The sequence below is a fragment of the Chinchilla lanigera genome, unplaced genomic scaffold (genome assembly GCF_000276665.1).
Source record: "Chinchilla lanigera isolate Chin_1 unplaced genomic scaffold, ChiLan1.0 scaffold00036, whole genome shotgun sequence".
Lineage (NCBI taxonomy): Eukaryota > Metazoa > Chordata > Mammalia > Rodentia > Chinchillidae > Chinchilla > Chinchilla lanigera.
The window spans coordinates 3,404,503-3,415,862 of record NW_004955437.1 but is presented as its reverse complement, the minus strand read 5'-3'; the positions used below and the strand labels follow the sequence as shown (position 1 = coordinate 3,415,862).

Genomic DNA, 11,360 nt, shown 5'->3' with positions numbered 1-11,360 from the left:
GGCCCTGTTTGTGTGGGCGGGGCCGTGGGCAGGTGATTTCCGAGGGGCGGGGTCTGTGGAATGGGCGGGGCCTTGGAGGGCGGAGCCTGCGGGGCGCGGTCTTGAGAGGGTGGGTCCTACTGGGGGGGACGGGCCCGGCAAGGAGGTCGAGACCCCGGGGACATCGGGGTCACCTTCCTTCCTGCCTTTTTCCCAGAGGGCGGGCTTCTGCCCCTGGTGCCCACTGGGCTCCCAGAGAAGGGTCCTTGACGCCCCCACACTAGGAGGAGGTTGTGTTTGCAGAGGAAGGGGAGGAAGACGACGACCAGGAAGAAGAGGAAGAGGATGAAGAAAAGAAAAAGAAAAGTCCCATGCCTGCCAGGAAGCCCCCGAAGGACAAGGCTTCCGGGGACAAGAAGGACAGGAGGACTAAGACCCAGGGCCCCAGGGGTGGGTGCCCGCAGTGCGGTGGCCCAGGGCTGGGGTCGCAGACACAGAGACCTAGCACGTGACTCTTGACCTGACCCGGACCTGACCTGTCCCCACCCGAGGGCGCTCCCTCTGGGGCTCCCACCCTGCGGTCCTCACGTCCCACCCCGCCCCCCAAGCCAGGCCCGCCTTGCCCGAGGAGCTCTGGGAGCCCAGAAAAGGCGGAGGACTCTGGTGATTTTGGTTTCTTCGCTCGGTGTGAAATCGTGTTACAATTTTTATAAAGATGTCAAATGATTCAGTACAAAGAAATCAGTGATTAACAGCCGCTTTGGCTGCGGCCTGGACACCTCCCCCGCAGAGGCCAGGAGTCGTGTGTGTCCCCACACCTGCAACCTGGAGTCTCGCGGGGGTGGCCAGGGAGGCTTCCTGGAGGACAGGGTGCCCTGGCAGGACGCAGAGGCTCAGGTACAAGGCCTGGTGTGCATTCACTCGTTCACTAACACTCATTCAGTAATTACTTTCTAAGCTCCTCCCCCTTTTTTTTTAGCTCTTCCCTTTGTCTGGCACTTTTTTTTTTTCGGTCTGGCACTTTTGTCGGGAGGGTACTTAGGCTTGAACCCAGGGCCTTCACACTGAGCTACATCCCCAGCCATTTTTTTTTTTTTTTTTTTTAGGCAAAGTCTCACTAAATTGCTAAATTGCCCAGGCTGGGCTTGAAATTACAATCCTCCTGCCTCAGCCTCCCAGAGCACTGGGATTAGAGACATGGGGCACCATGCCCATGTGTCTTGACAGCAACTTTTTTGCATTCACAGGGAAGAAACGCAAGCAAGAGGCAGGCTAGGAGCCCTATCAGGCCTTTGGCCCCCCTAGGGACCAGAGGAAGAACAGGGATCAGAAGGCCCTATACAACCCAGTCAGCCTTTTCTTTGTCCCCAACTCCCATTTCCAGGGGACCTGGGAAGCCCGAAGCCTCCACAGAAGCCTCTTCGTGCTAACAAGGAAGCTGGGAACGGCACTAAATTGAAAAAGGCCAAGAAGAAAGGTGAGGCCACCCCAGGAGGACAGGGGACTGACTCAAGCTGCAGTGGGGGTGGTGACCCTTTCGTGCGTACCTGTGCAGGGGCTGGGGAGGCCGAGAAGGATCCCATGGGGAGCCCAGCAGGAGAGGAGAAGAAGACCCCAGCTGCCATGTTCCTGGTCAGGGAAGGGAGCCCTGCTGTGAAGGCTGGGAAGAAGAAAGGTGGGTGACAGGACCCCGGGGCTGTGATGTCTGCGGGAGCCCTGTGTAGGAGCTGGGCACCTTTGTAACACATGGCTCAGTGCAAGGGAAGAAGGGCAGGCTGAAGAGTTAGAAGGTAGGGTGTCAGCCAGGCGTGGGTGCACACCTGTAGTCCCAGCACTGGGGAGGCTGAAGCAGGAGGGTCACCTTGAGTTCAAGGCCAGGCTGGGCTACACAGTGAGACCTTGTCTCAAAAAAGAAATGTGGGGTCATCCTGACAGCTGCATGGCGCCAGGCAGATGTCTTAGTCTTTCAGAGGCTCTGACCACGCGGGGTGGCCCTCCTGCATTGTGGGCAGGGTGCAAGCGAGTCTCAGCCAGGCAGCTGAGGGGCCAACAACCTCTTCCCCCCATGCCAGGCCCACCAAGAGGCGCAGAAGAGGAGACAAAGGAGGAGGAGGAGGAGGAGGAGGAGGAGGAGGAGGAGGAGGGCGCAGCTGTGGCAACCAAGAACAGCAATCAGAAGGGCAAAGCGAAAGGAAAAGGCAAAAAGGTCAGGCAGGTCCAGACTTGGGGGGCTGGCATGTGGGCATCGGGGGTTGGGCTTGGGGTCACTTTATGCCAGAATCTGGTTCCCCCTCCTGTGCTACAAGGACACAGGGCACCGGGGATCACCAGGCTAGGACCGGCCTGGTCTGGGCCCTCTCTCCCCTGGTGTCAGAGGCCACCACCCTGCATCCTGTCAGCTCTGGCCAGAGATGCCCCCTCAGTAGGAGAGACACATGTACAGAAGCAGGGAGGTGGCACACACAGGCAGGGGCACCTCTGTCCACAGCTCTGGGGATACCAAGTGACACTCAGCTGGCTGTATTTCCACCCCGCTGCTCCGAGACCCCCACCTAGGGCCTCTCAGCCTCCGGGCCAGTAACAAAGGATTAACCTCTGCCTCCCCAGCCTCCAGGTTCCCGTCCAAGCTGGCCCCTGTCGCTTGTGGTTGGCCATCTCTATGGGCAGAGGACGTTGTTGAATATTTTGAATCCTGCCCCTGCTGGCATAAACAGGACCGGTATCCCTCAGTGGAGACCCCTCCAAGAGCAGGACCCTGGTCTTAGCTTTTCGGGGTCATTAGTTTGTGCAGGAGTGACTGGGTCTTGGGAACTGACTCCCATTAACCAAGCTCACCACATGCTGATGTATAAACCGAAAGGCCAGTTTATTATCTCCCAGGGGGAATATAATTGCACACAAGCCTTCATTACAGTAGGTCCTTGAAACTCACCACTGTGGAAGTGTTTGGATAAGCTCCGGCTTGCTCCACATCACATTCCAGACATAGCCTTGTGTTTCCCAAGTTTCTTCTGGGGCAGGCTGGAGTGGAGACTGCATGACCACTTGCCCCTAGGTGAGGGCCTGCGGCTGTACCTCACCTCCCACATGGTGCAACCTGCCCTCAGCAAAGCACTGCACCCCAGGGCTCCTCCGTGCTCCCCGAGAGCATTTAACCCTCCGGTGCCCACGCCAGGCTGCCCAGCCACCTTCCCCTCCTCAAGGGACAGAATCTGAGGACAAAAACCAGGCCTCAAAATAGGAGGGTCACGGCCGGGCCATCCCAGGGCCTTACAGGATTTACATGCTTTGCTGCTAACAAATCACCCCAAAGCCCAGGGTCTGCAAACAACACCGTTACTGACTCAGTTTCGTAGTCAGAACTCAGGAGCAGCTCAGCGGGATGGGTCTGGCTCGGGTCCTCGGTGAGGCTGGCCGTCTAAAGGTTGCCTGGAAATGGACAGCCCCCTTCCACTGCTGCTGTGACTGCTGGCTGGAGCCCTCTGAGGGCTCCTGAGGACTCTTGGACGCAGTGGCCACCAGCTTCTCCTGGAAGCCAGCAGAGAGGCCAGGCAGGAGCCACAGCCGCTTTTATGCCCCAACCTGGGAAATCGCCACAGCTCCTGCCATGTCCCGGCGGCTGCGAGACTGCTGTGGAAAGAGGCGACCCCAGGGGGCTAAATGCTGGGAGCATGGGTCCCTGGGGCCACTCCGTCCTTGCCATGTGCTGCTGTGACAGAGCCAGCAATGCTGGGAGAGCACGTGCCCCTGCATAGAACACAGCAGTGTGTCCGGCAGCCCCAGGTGACCCAAAACCGTGACCTTCACGGGAGGGAAGGTTTCCTAAGGGCCTGAGCCAGACAGGGACCAGGCAGGTCTCAAACCCTAGCTCCACCGCTTGCTGCTATGGAAACCCTGGAAGTCACTTCACTTCTCTTGAGACTTTTATTCCTTATCTGTACAATGGGAACAGCTGCCCCGGAGGGTTCATGTGAGGGTTAAAAGAGCTAATATTGGGCCAGGGATTTAGCTCGGTGGTACAGTGCCTGCCTGGCAAGCATGAGATCCTGAGTTTGATTCCTGGTGACCCCCCAGCCCAAAAGAGCTATTCTTTAGAAAGCACTTAGAACACGTTTGGTGGAGTTTAAATAAATATTTTTATTTTTATTCTTTTATTTTAAGGAGAATAACAAAAAAAGAACAATAGCAAAATACCAACAACATAGACAAAAACAAAACAATAAAAACAATAAAAATGATAACAGGGTTTCAGAACAAAATGATAGGAATGAACAGTGGTTGATATATTACATATTGTTATCTTCCATGAAGTTGCTCAAATTACCAGATGTAAGAATGCAAGATTGATCAAAGATTGATCATTAAAAAGAATAAAAACTAGTGTAAGAACCTGGAAGAGTAAATAAAACCCAAAACATACAATAGACATGATGAAAGAGAAAGAAATTGCTTAAAGGAAGGAACAACTGGGATGAGAGAAAGGAAAAAAAGAAAAAAGGGAAAATATATATATATATGTATACAGAAGGATAGCTGGGATAACTGTACTGCTGATGTCTAATGGTTTACTGAAAGGAACAGTTAATGCCTAATTTTTTTTTTCTTTTTGACCAATTTTCCATGCTTATATCTGGGAATCTGAATATTTTTATTTTCTGAGACAGGATCTCACTATGTAGTTCAGGCTGGCCTTGAACTCACTATGGAGCCCAAGCTAGCCTTGAATTCAGGGGAACCCTTCTGCCTCAGCCTCCCCAGTGCTGGGATTATAGGTGTGCACCACTCCCAGCAGATATGAGCGTTTTTAAATGTGTACATTAAATTAAGTCAGGCCCCAGGGATCCACCCACACAAGACCCACTTCTCAAATGAACAAACTGAGATGTGGTCATTAAAACTTCACGAAGACCCTTCTGTGGGTCCTAAGCGTGACTGGGCGTTCACCCCACCATGAGATGTGCCCCCCTCAAACTACGTCACCAGGTTGGTGTGTTGACATGTCACAGGAAAGTAAAGACCCAAAAATGTCACAAGCACAATGGACCCTCTGCAGGGTACAGGGATTTGGGGTTTTTTTGGTTGGTTTTTTTTTTTTCTTTTTTTGGTTTTGGTTTTGGTTTTTCTCCGGTACCGGGAACCGAACTCACGACCTTGCGCTTGCCAGGCAGGCGCTTTGCCACTGAGCTAAATCCCCAGCCCCCTTTTTTTGGTCTTTTTGAGGCAGGGTCTCTCTATGCGTTTCAGGCTGGACTTGAGCTCACTTTGTAGCTCAGGCTGGTCTCGAACTCACGACGATCCTCCTGCCTCAGCCTCCTGAGTGTTGGGATTACAGGCGTGCACCACCATGCCCTGCTGTAGGGCACAGGGATTTGAATCCAGAGCCTGAGCTTAGTCACAAGGGAAACAAACTGATAATGAAACAGCAAGCTCCCTAGACACCCCCTAACACGGGATAGGGGTGCTGGGGGCAGAGGTGTCCCCACCTTGAGGGACCAGGGCGGCTCATCTGCTCTTCTCGCCACACAGAAAGTGGTGAGTGTGCGGGTGGCTCTGCCTGTGTGCGACCTGGGGACCCGCCGAGGTGGGGAGCGGGCCTGGGCTGACGCCCCTGTGCCCCGCAGAAGGAGGAGAGGCCCGCGTCCCCGCCGGTGGAGGTGGACGACCCTCGCGAGTTCGTGCTGCGCCCCGCCCCGCAGGGCCGGACGGTGCGCTGCCGCCTCACCCGCGACAAGAAGGGCATGGACCGGGGCATGTACCCCTCCTACTTCCTGCACCTGGACTGCGAGCGGAAGGTGGGCGGCGGGGCGCGGCGCGGGCGCTGTCGCTGGCCCCAGTCGTGGGTCCTCCCTGACGCGCCCCCGGCGCCCTCCAGGTTTTCCTCCTGGCCGGCCGGAAGCGCAAGCGCAGCAAGACAGCCAATTACCTCATCTCCAGCGACCCCACCAACCTGTCCCGCGGCGGGGACAACTTCATCGGCAAGCTGAGGTGGGGCGGGGCGGGGCGGTCACCCGTGTCCTCCTGTCGGGGACGGCACTTCCCGGAGGGACCCACGCACACCCAGTCTCACCTAGGCAGGGTGGGCGCCCTGGGGCCTCCTTTCTTTCTTTTTTTTTTCTTTTTTGGAGACAGGGTCTCACTTTGTAGCCCAGGCCGGCCTTGAACTCACAGCGATCCTCCTCTCTCGGCCTCCCAAGTGCTGGGATCACAGGCCTGCGCCTCCACGCCCGGCATTTACTTATTTAATTAACAGCACTCATACAGGGCTAATGGATGCATCGATGTGTCACCACAGTTCTAAGCAACTTCCAAATATTGACCCATATAATCATTTACCAACCCAGTGTGACCATTTTGCAAAATGGAGAGTCGGGGTTCAGAGGGTTAAGTAACTTGCCTAAGTTCACACAGCTAGGAAGACGTAGAAGTGAGATTTGAATGGTACCCAGTGTCTTTGTAGATTGAGCTTACAGAAAAGACCTCTCCGGTGCTGGCTGTGGTAGTGTGTGCCTATAATCCCCACACTCAGGAGGCTGAGGCAGGAGGATCACCTCAAGTTGGAGGCCAGCCTGAACTATATAGTGAGACCCTATCCAAAAAATAAAATTAAATGAAAAATAAAATTAAAATTAAAAAGACCTTTCCAGAGGGGAAGCCAGGCCAGGGACAGGAAGTGCTCAGGCCTGAGCCACTCCACCCCTTGCTCTCAAAGGGTCTGGCGCAGGGCTTGGAGGCCGCTGTGCCCGGCCGCAACCCTGCCCCGCTTGCAGGTCCAACCTCCTGGGGAACCGCTTCACCGTCTTCGACGCCGGGCAGAATCCGCAGCGCGGACCAGGCGGCGACGTGGGCAGCCTGCGCCAGGAGCTGGCGGCTGTGATCTACGTGAGGACCCCATCCCCGCGCCGGACCCTCCCCGCTCCCCTCCCGGCCCCTCCCCGCCGCCTGACCGCATCTGCCCCCAGGAAACCAACGTGCTGGGCTTCCGAGGGCCTCGGCGCATGACCGTCATCATCCCGGGCATGAACGCCGACAACGAGAGGGTCCCCATCCGGCCGCGAAATGTGAGCCCTGAGCCCACGGCGTGACCCAGTCCCGGGGGATCAGAGAGTGGGGACTCAGTTTACCCAGCAACCAGCCTCTGAGCGCCCTCAGCAGATTCCTTTCGGCAGCTTGAAGGACGGATTCAGGGACTCCCTGGAGGCCAGCAGCGGGTCTCACAGCTGACATGGGGTCAGCTTGCACACCCGCTGGGGACCCAAGTGCCGGGCAGTACCCAGCAGGGGCGGGGGAGGGGGGCGGGGACCAGAGCCCAAAAGCGAGCCCCCGCAGAAGCTGGCGTTCTAGCAACAGGAGAGACGCATACTGCAGCTGTGAGAAGCCAGCCACGCTGCACGGGGAGAAGTGGCCAGGCGCTATGGAAAAGGGACGCCAAGTGCGTGTTTCCGTATTAAAGCTGCAGTACACTGGGAGTGGTGATGCACGCCTGTCATCGCAGCACTTGGGAGGCTGAGGCAGGGGGATCTTTGAGAGTTGGAGACCAACCTGGGCTACAAAGTGAGCTCAAGGCCAGCCTGAACTGCATAGTGAGACCCTGTCTCAAAAAGGCCAAAGAAAAAAAGAAAGAAAAAAAGCTGCAGTGGGTTCTTAGAAGAGGAGGGGAGCAGTCCCCAAGTGAGGGTATGGTCTGCAGTGATCTGGGACAGAACTCGGGAGAGGGAGCCGGTGCAAAGGCCCTGAGGCCCAGAGTGCCTGCTGGGTGCAGCCTTCTTGTCTCCAGGGCCATGAGGTCAGAGGTGAGGGCGAGGGGCAGAGAGAGCCCGTACAACTGGTTTTTGTGCTGAAGAAATGGAAAGCCAAAGCAGGGTTCCAAGTGAGGAAGTGACTTCTTTTTTCAAGCAGAGGCTGCTTTGCGTGTGTGGGGGTGGGGTGCAGGTGGACAGAGCACCGCCCTGTCCAAGCACTGGGCACTGTCCCTCCAGGCTGGGTGAGCTCAGGACTTGGGAGACGGATGCTAGGCACATCCCGTACGCACAGGAGACTGATGTCACTTTACTCATTTACAATGAAAAGTAATACCGCCGTCAGCTGATGGCACACCCGTCCCTGCTGGAAAGTCATGCCCGCATCGGAGGCCAGGTCAGCCACGGGGCTGCCGCCACGGGAGGCTCGCGCTGGGGGTTTGCTCAGCCTGCGGGTCCCACAGCGCCCCTCTCCCTGCCTGGAGGAAACACACACATCCCTCTCTGGCCACTGGTCTTTTTTTTTTTTTTTGGTCTTTTGAGACAGGGTCTCACTATGTAGCCCAGGCTGGCCTTCAACTGGCAGCGATCCCCCTGCCTCAGCCTCCCAGGTGCTGGGATGACAGACGCGTGCCACCGTGCCTGGTGTGTACTGTCATTTCTTCAACACATGCTCTGGGCCAGGCACTGAGATCCAAAACTCGACATAGCGGCAATCATAGCTACCATTTACCAAGTCCATTTACCATTTACCTAGTCCCTGCCAGGAACTGCTCTAAATAACATCCCATGTGCCGCCGGGGATGTAGCTCAGCTGCATAGCACCTGCCTGGCAAGTGCAAGGTCCTCAGTTTGATTCCCAGTACCAAAAAAAAAAAAAAAAAAATCCCATGTGCTATTGAGTCCTCACAACAGCCCCACAGGAGGGAAGCTGAGGCACTCTGCACACAGTGGAGGGGCAGGGGAGCAGACACCATGGGCGTTCGGGGCCGGGCCATCTGCATCAGGTTTGGGGTCGGGAAGTTTCCCGGAAGAGGGGGCCTTGAGGCACGGACACAAACGTGTGACAAGGGAAAGAAACCTCACAAGCACCGTCTTCCCCGCACTGCTCCCTCCTTATAGAAGCCCCTCCTCGGGCACCCTCAGCCGCTGTCCACCTGGCCGTCCTCCCGAGCCCAACTCTGGGCCCTGGATGTAACTGGGGGTGGCAGCACATCAGCCCTGGTTCTCATGGGTCGCACTGTCCGGGCCCCACAGGGCTCCCCTTCCCGGTGAGCGCCACGCCCGCTGTCCCGGCCGCCTCTCACTGGCCTCCCTGGGCCCCCAGGCCAGCGACGGGCTCCTGGTGCGGTGGCAGAACAAGACCCTGGAGAGCCTCATCGAGCTGCACAACAAGCCGCCCGTGTGGAACGAGGACAGTGGCTCCTACACGCTCAACTTCCAGGGCCGGGTCACCCAGGCCTCGGTCAAGAACTTCCAGATCGTCCACGCCGATGACCGTGAGTCTCCGGGAATCCCCGGCCCGGGTATGTCAAGCAGGTGTCTCCACGGTGCCGGCATCCACGGAGCCCAGAGCTAGAGCCGAGGCATTCTGGGTAAAACTGTGTTGAAGGCAGGGTTTTGCTGCTAGGGCTGGAAAACCAGGGCACCCACTAAGCCCCTGTGTGATCAAAGGGAGGACACCCTGTGTACAGTCTCCCAGCTCCTCCAGCAAGTGACACTGCTCCTCAAAACTTATTTCACAAAACAGACCCAATGCTTTCTGTGTGCTAGGCATCATTTGGGGGCTTTGCAAATAATGACTCGTTAAATCCTTTCAGTAACCCTTATGACCAAGGTACTGTATCTATCCACATTTGGCAGATGAGAAAACGGGTGGCACAGAGAGGTTGAGTAATTTGCCCAGGGTCACACAGCTACTAAGAGGTAGCTCCTCGATCAGAACTCCCATCGTCTGGCTCCAGTGCCCATGTTTCTAACCTCTTTGGAGCAGGGAATATTAACCAGGCATTTCTGAGTCTAAGTCTTCTTTTAAGTGAGGCCAAAAGCCTACCCTGGAGGGAAACAAGATGTTCCTGGAACGCAATTAAGTGAAAACGTCCCCGTTCCAAGCCCTGGGGAGAGGCTCCCAGTAGGATGAGGAAGTTTGGGGTGGAAAGGTATCTCCCAGAGGACTGTGGCTCTATGGGGTAGGGCCATGCCGTGCAACACCCCCACACTGTGTTCCAGGGATGTGCCCCAGTGTCACCTGTCCCCTGGCCTTGGGACTGCTCTCCGGATCACATTTCTGGTGGAGCCACCAGGCTAGAGTTGGGGGGTATTTTTAGCAACTTCCTGTCCCTATGGATGCTGGGGGAGGTGTTGGGATTGGGGTGGGGGCTCGGGATCAGAACGGGAGGGGGCTGGTGGGGCCACCGGCTAAGGAAGGGAACCGGGCATGCGTGAAGGGACTGAGTCTGGGGTCCACCCTGGGGCCTGGGAGGGGGGCAAAGCAATGGGCCCGAAGGAAACTGAGCATTGGGAAGGGAGGGTTCCAGGCTTGGGGAGTTCGACAGGGTCCTGCACGAGCTCAGTAAGTGCCTGCTGGAGCAGGCTCCGGGCAGTGGCCGATAAGGCAGTCCCCTGCCCTTGGGGCTCACAGCGACAGGCGGTGAAGTACGGGTGGGGCTGGCCTGGCCCATAGGAAGAGGGACTTCCCCCGTGGTGAGGACATTGGCTGCCTGGACGGTGGTCCAAGGAGGCCTCGGGCCGCCCCTACTCTTCTTGTGTCCGCAGCCGACTACATAGTGCTGCAGTTCGGCCGCGTGGCGGAGGACGCCTTCACCCTGGACTACCGGTACCCGCTGTGCGCCCTGCAGGCCTTCGCCATCGCCCTCTCCAGTTTCGACGGGAAGCTGGCCTGCGAGTGACCCGCAGCGCCCGGCAGCCCCAGAGTCGGCCAGCGCGCGGGGAAGGACTCAGAGGAGGCGCGGCGCCCCTCCACCGCTGCGGGCCGGCCCCTCACTGCGGCTTGGTGACCTCCGCGCGCTGGGCAGACTGGCACAGGCCGAGGCGGGAGGAGCTCCGACGGCGGGCGCGATGGAGACGGACAGCATCTGGAGCTGGAGCCGCACATCTGGCCGTGGAGCCCGCCCGCGCGGCCTCGCCCCCTCCTCCCCGCGCCCCAGTCACTTCCTGTCCGGGAGCGGTAGTCAGTGTTGCTTTAACCCCCTGTGGGACCGCGCGGGGACTCGGAGGAGGCGGGGTAGGTGGCGGGAGCACGCGCAGGTACCCACGGCCCCAATAAAGGCGCGTCCCAGGCAGCGCAGCGGTGGTTCCTCGGCGAGGCGCGCGGAGCCAGGGACCGGAGGGTCCCCGGGCGGCGCGGTGGTCCCCAAGGCGGGGGGATCACAGGGCGGGGAATCCCCAAGGAGGGGGGTCCTCGGGGCGCGCTGGGCCCTCCGGCCGCGCCCGCTTCCTCCCGCCCCCCTCCCGTCGAGGGTGGGTCCTACCGAAACTCGGCGGGCGCGGGGCCGCGACGCCCCCCGCGGGGCCCTCAGGAGCCAGGCCGAGAGGGAGGGCCCGGAGGTCCAGGAAGAGGCAGAAAGGGAGAAATTCGAGAAACGAGCCGCTCGGGGAGAACCAGACAAACCGGGTCCGGGCAGG

At 58.1% G+C, this 11,360-nt stretch overlaps 2 protein-coding genes across 2 annotated transcripts in view; both read left to right on the top strand.

The window, feature by feature from the left end:
• Tulp1 (tubby like protein 1) overlaps nt 1-10,645 on the top strand; it is an 11,862-nt gene extending 1,217 nt beyond the window's left edge. Inside the window, exons 4-13 of the mRNA XM_013516916.1 lie at nt 283-429; nt 1,364-1,456; nt 1,535-1,654; nt 2,052-2,185; nt 5,601-5,771; nt 5,852-5,964; nt 6,747-6,858; nt 6,939-7,037; nt 9,043-9,214; nt 10,491-10,645. Coding sequence (XP_013372370.1) covers nt 283-429; nt 1,364-1,456; nt 1,535-1,654; nt 2,052-2,185; nt 5,601-5,771; nt 5,852-5,964; nt 6,747-6,858; nt 6,939-7,037; nt 9,043-9,214; nt 10,491-10,624 — 1,295 coding nt within the window. The 3' untranslated portion in view covers nt 10,625-10,645. The remainder of the gene's footprint in view (nt 1-282; nt 430-1,363; nt 1,457-1,534; nt 1,655-2,051; nt 2,186-5,600; nt 5,772-5,851; nt 5,965-6,746; nt 6,859-6,938; nt 7,038-9,042; nt 9,215-10,490) is intronic.
• Tead3 (TEA domain family member 3) overlaps nt 10,631-11,360 on the top strand; it is a 17,421-nt gene continuing 16,691 nt past the window's right edge. The window contains exon 1 of the mRNA XM_013516913.1: nt 10,631-10,959. Coding sequence (XP_013372367.1) covers nt 10,794-10,959 — 166 coding nt within the window. The 5' untranslated portion in view covers nt 10,631-10,793. The remainder of the gene's footprint in view (nt 10,960-11,360) is intronic.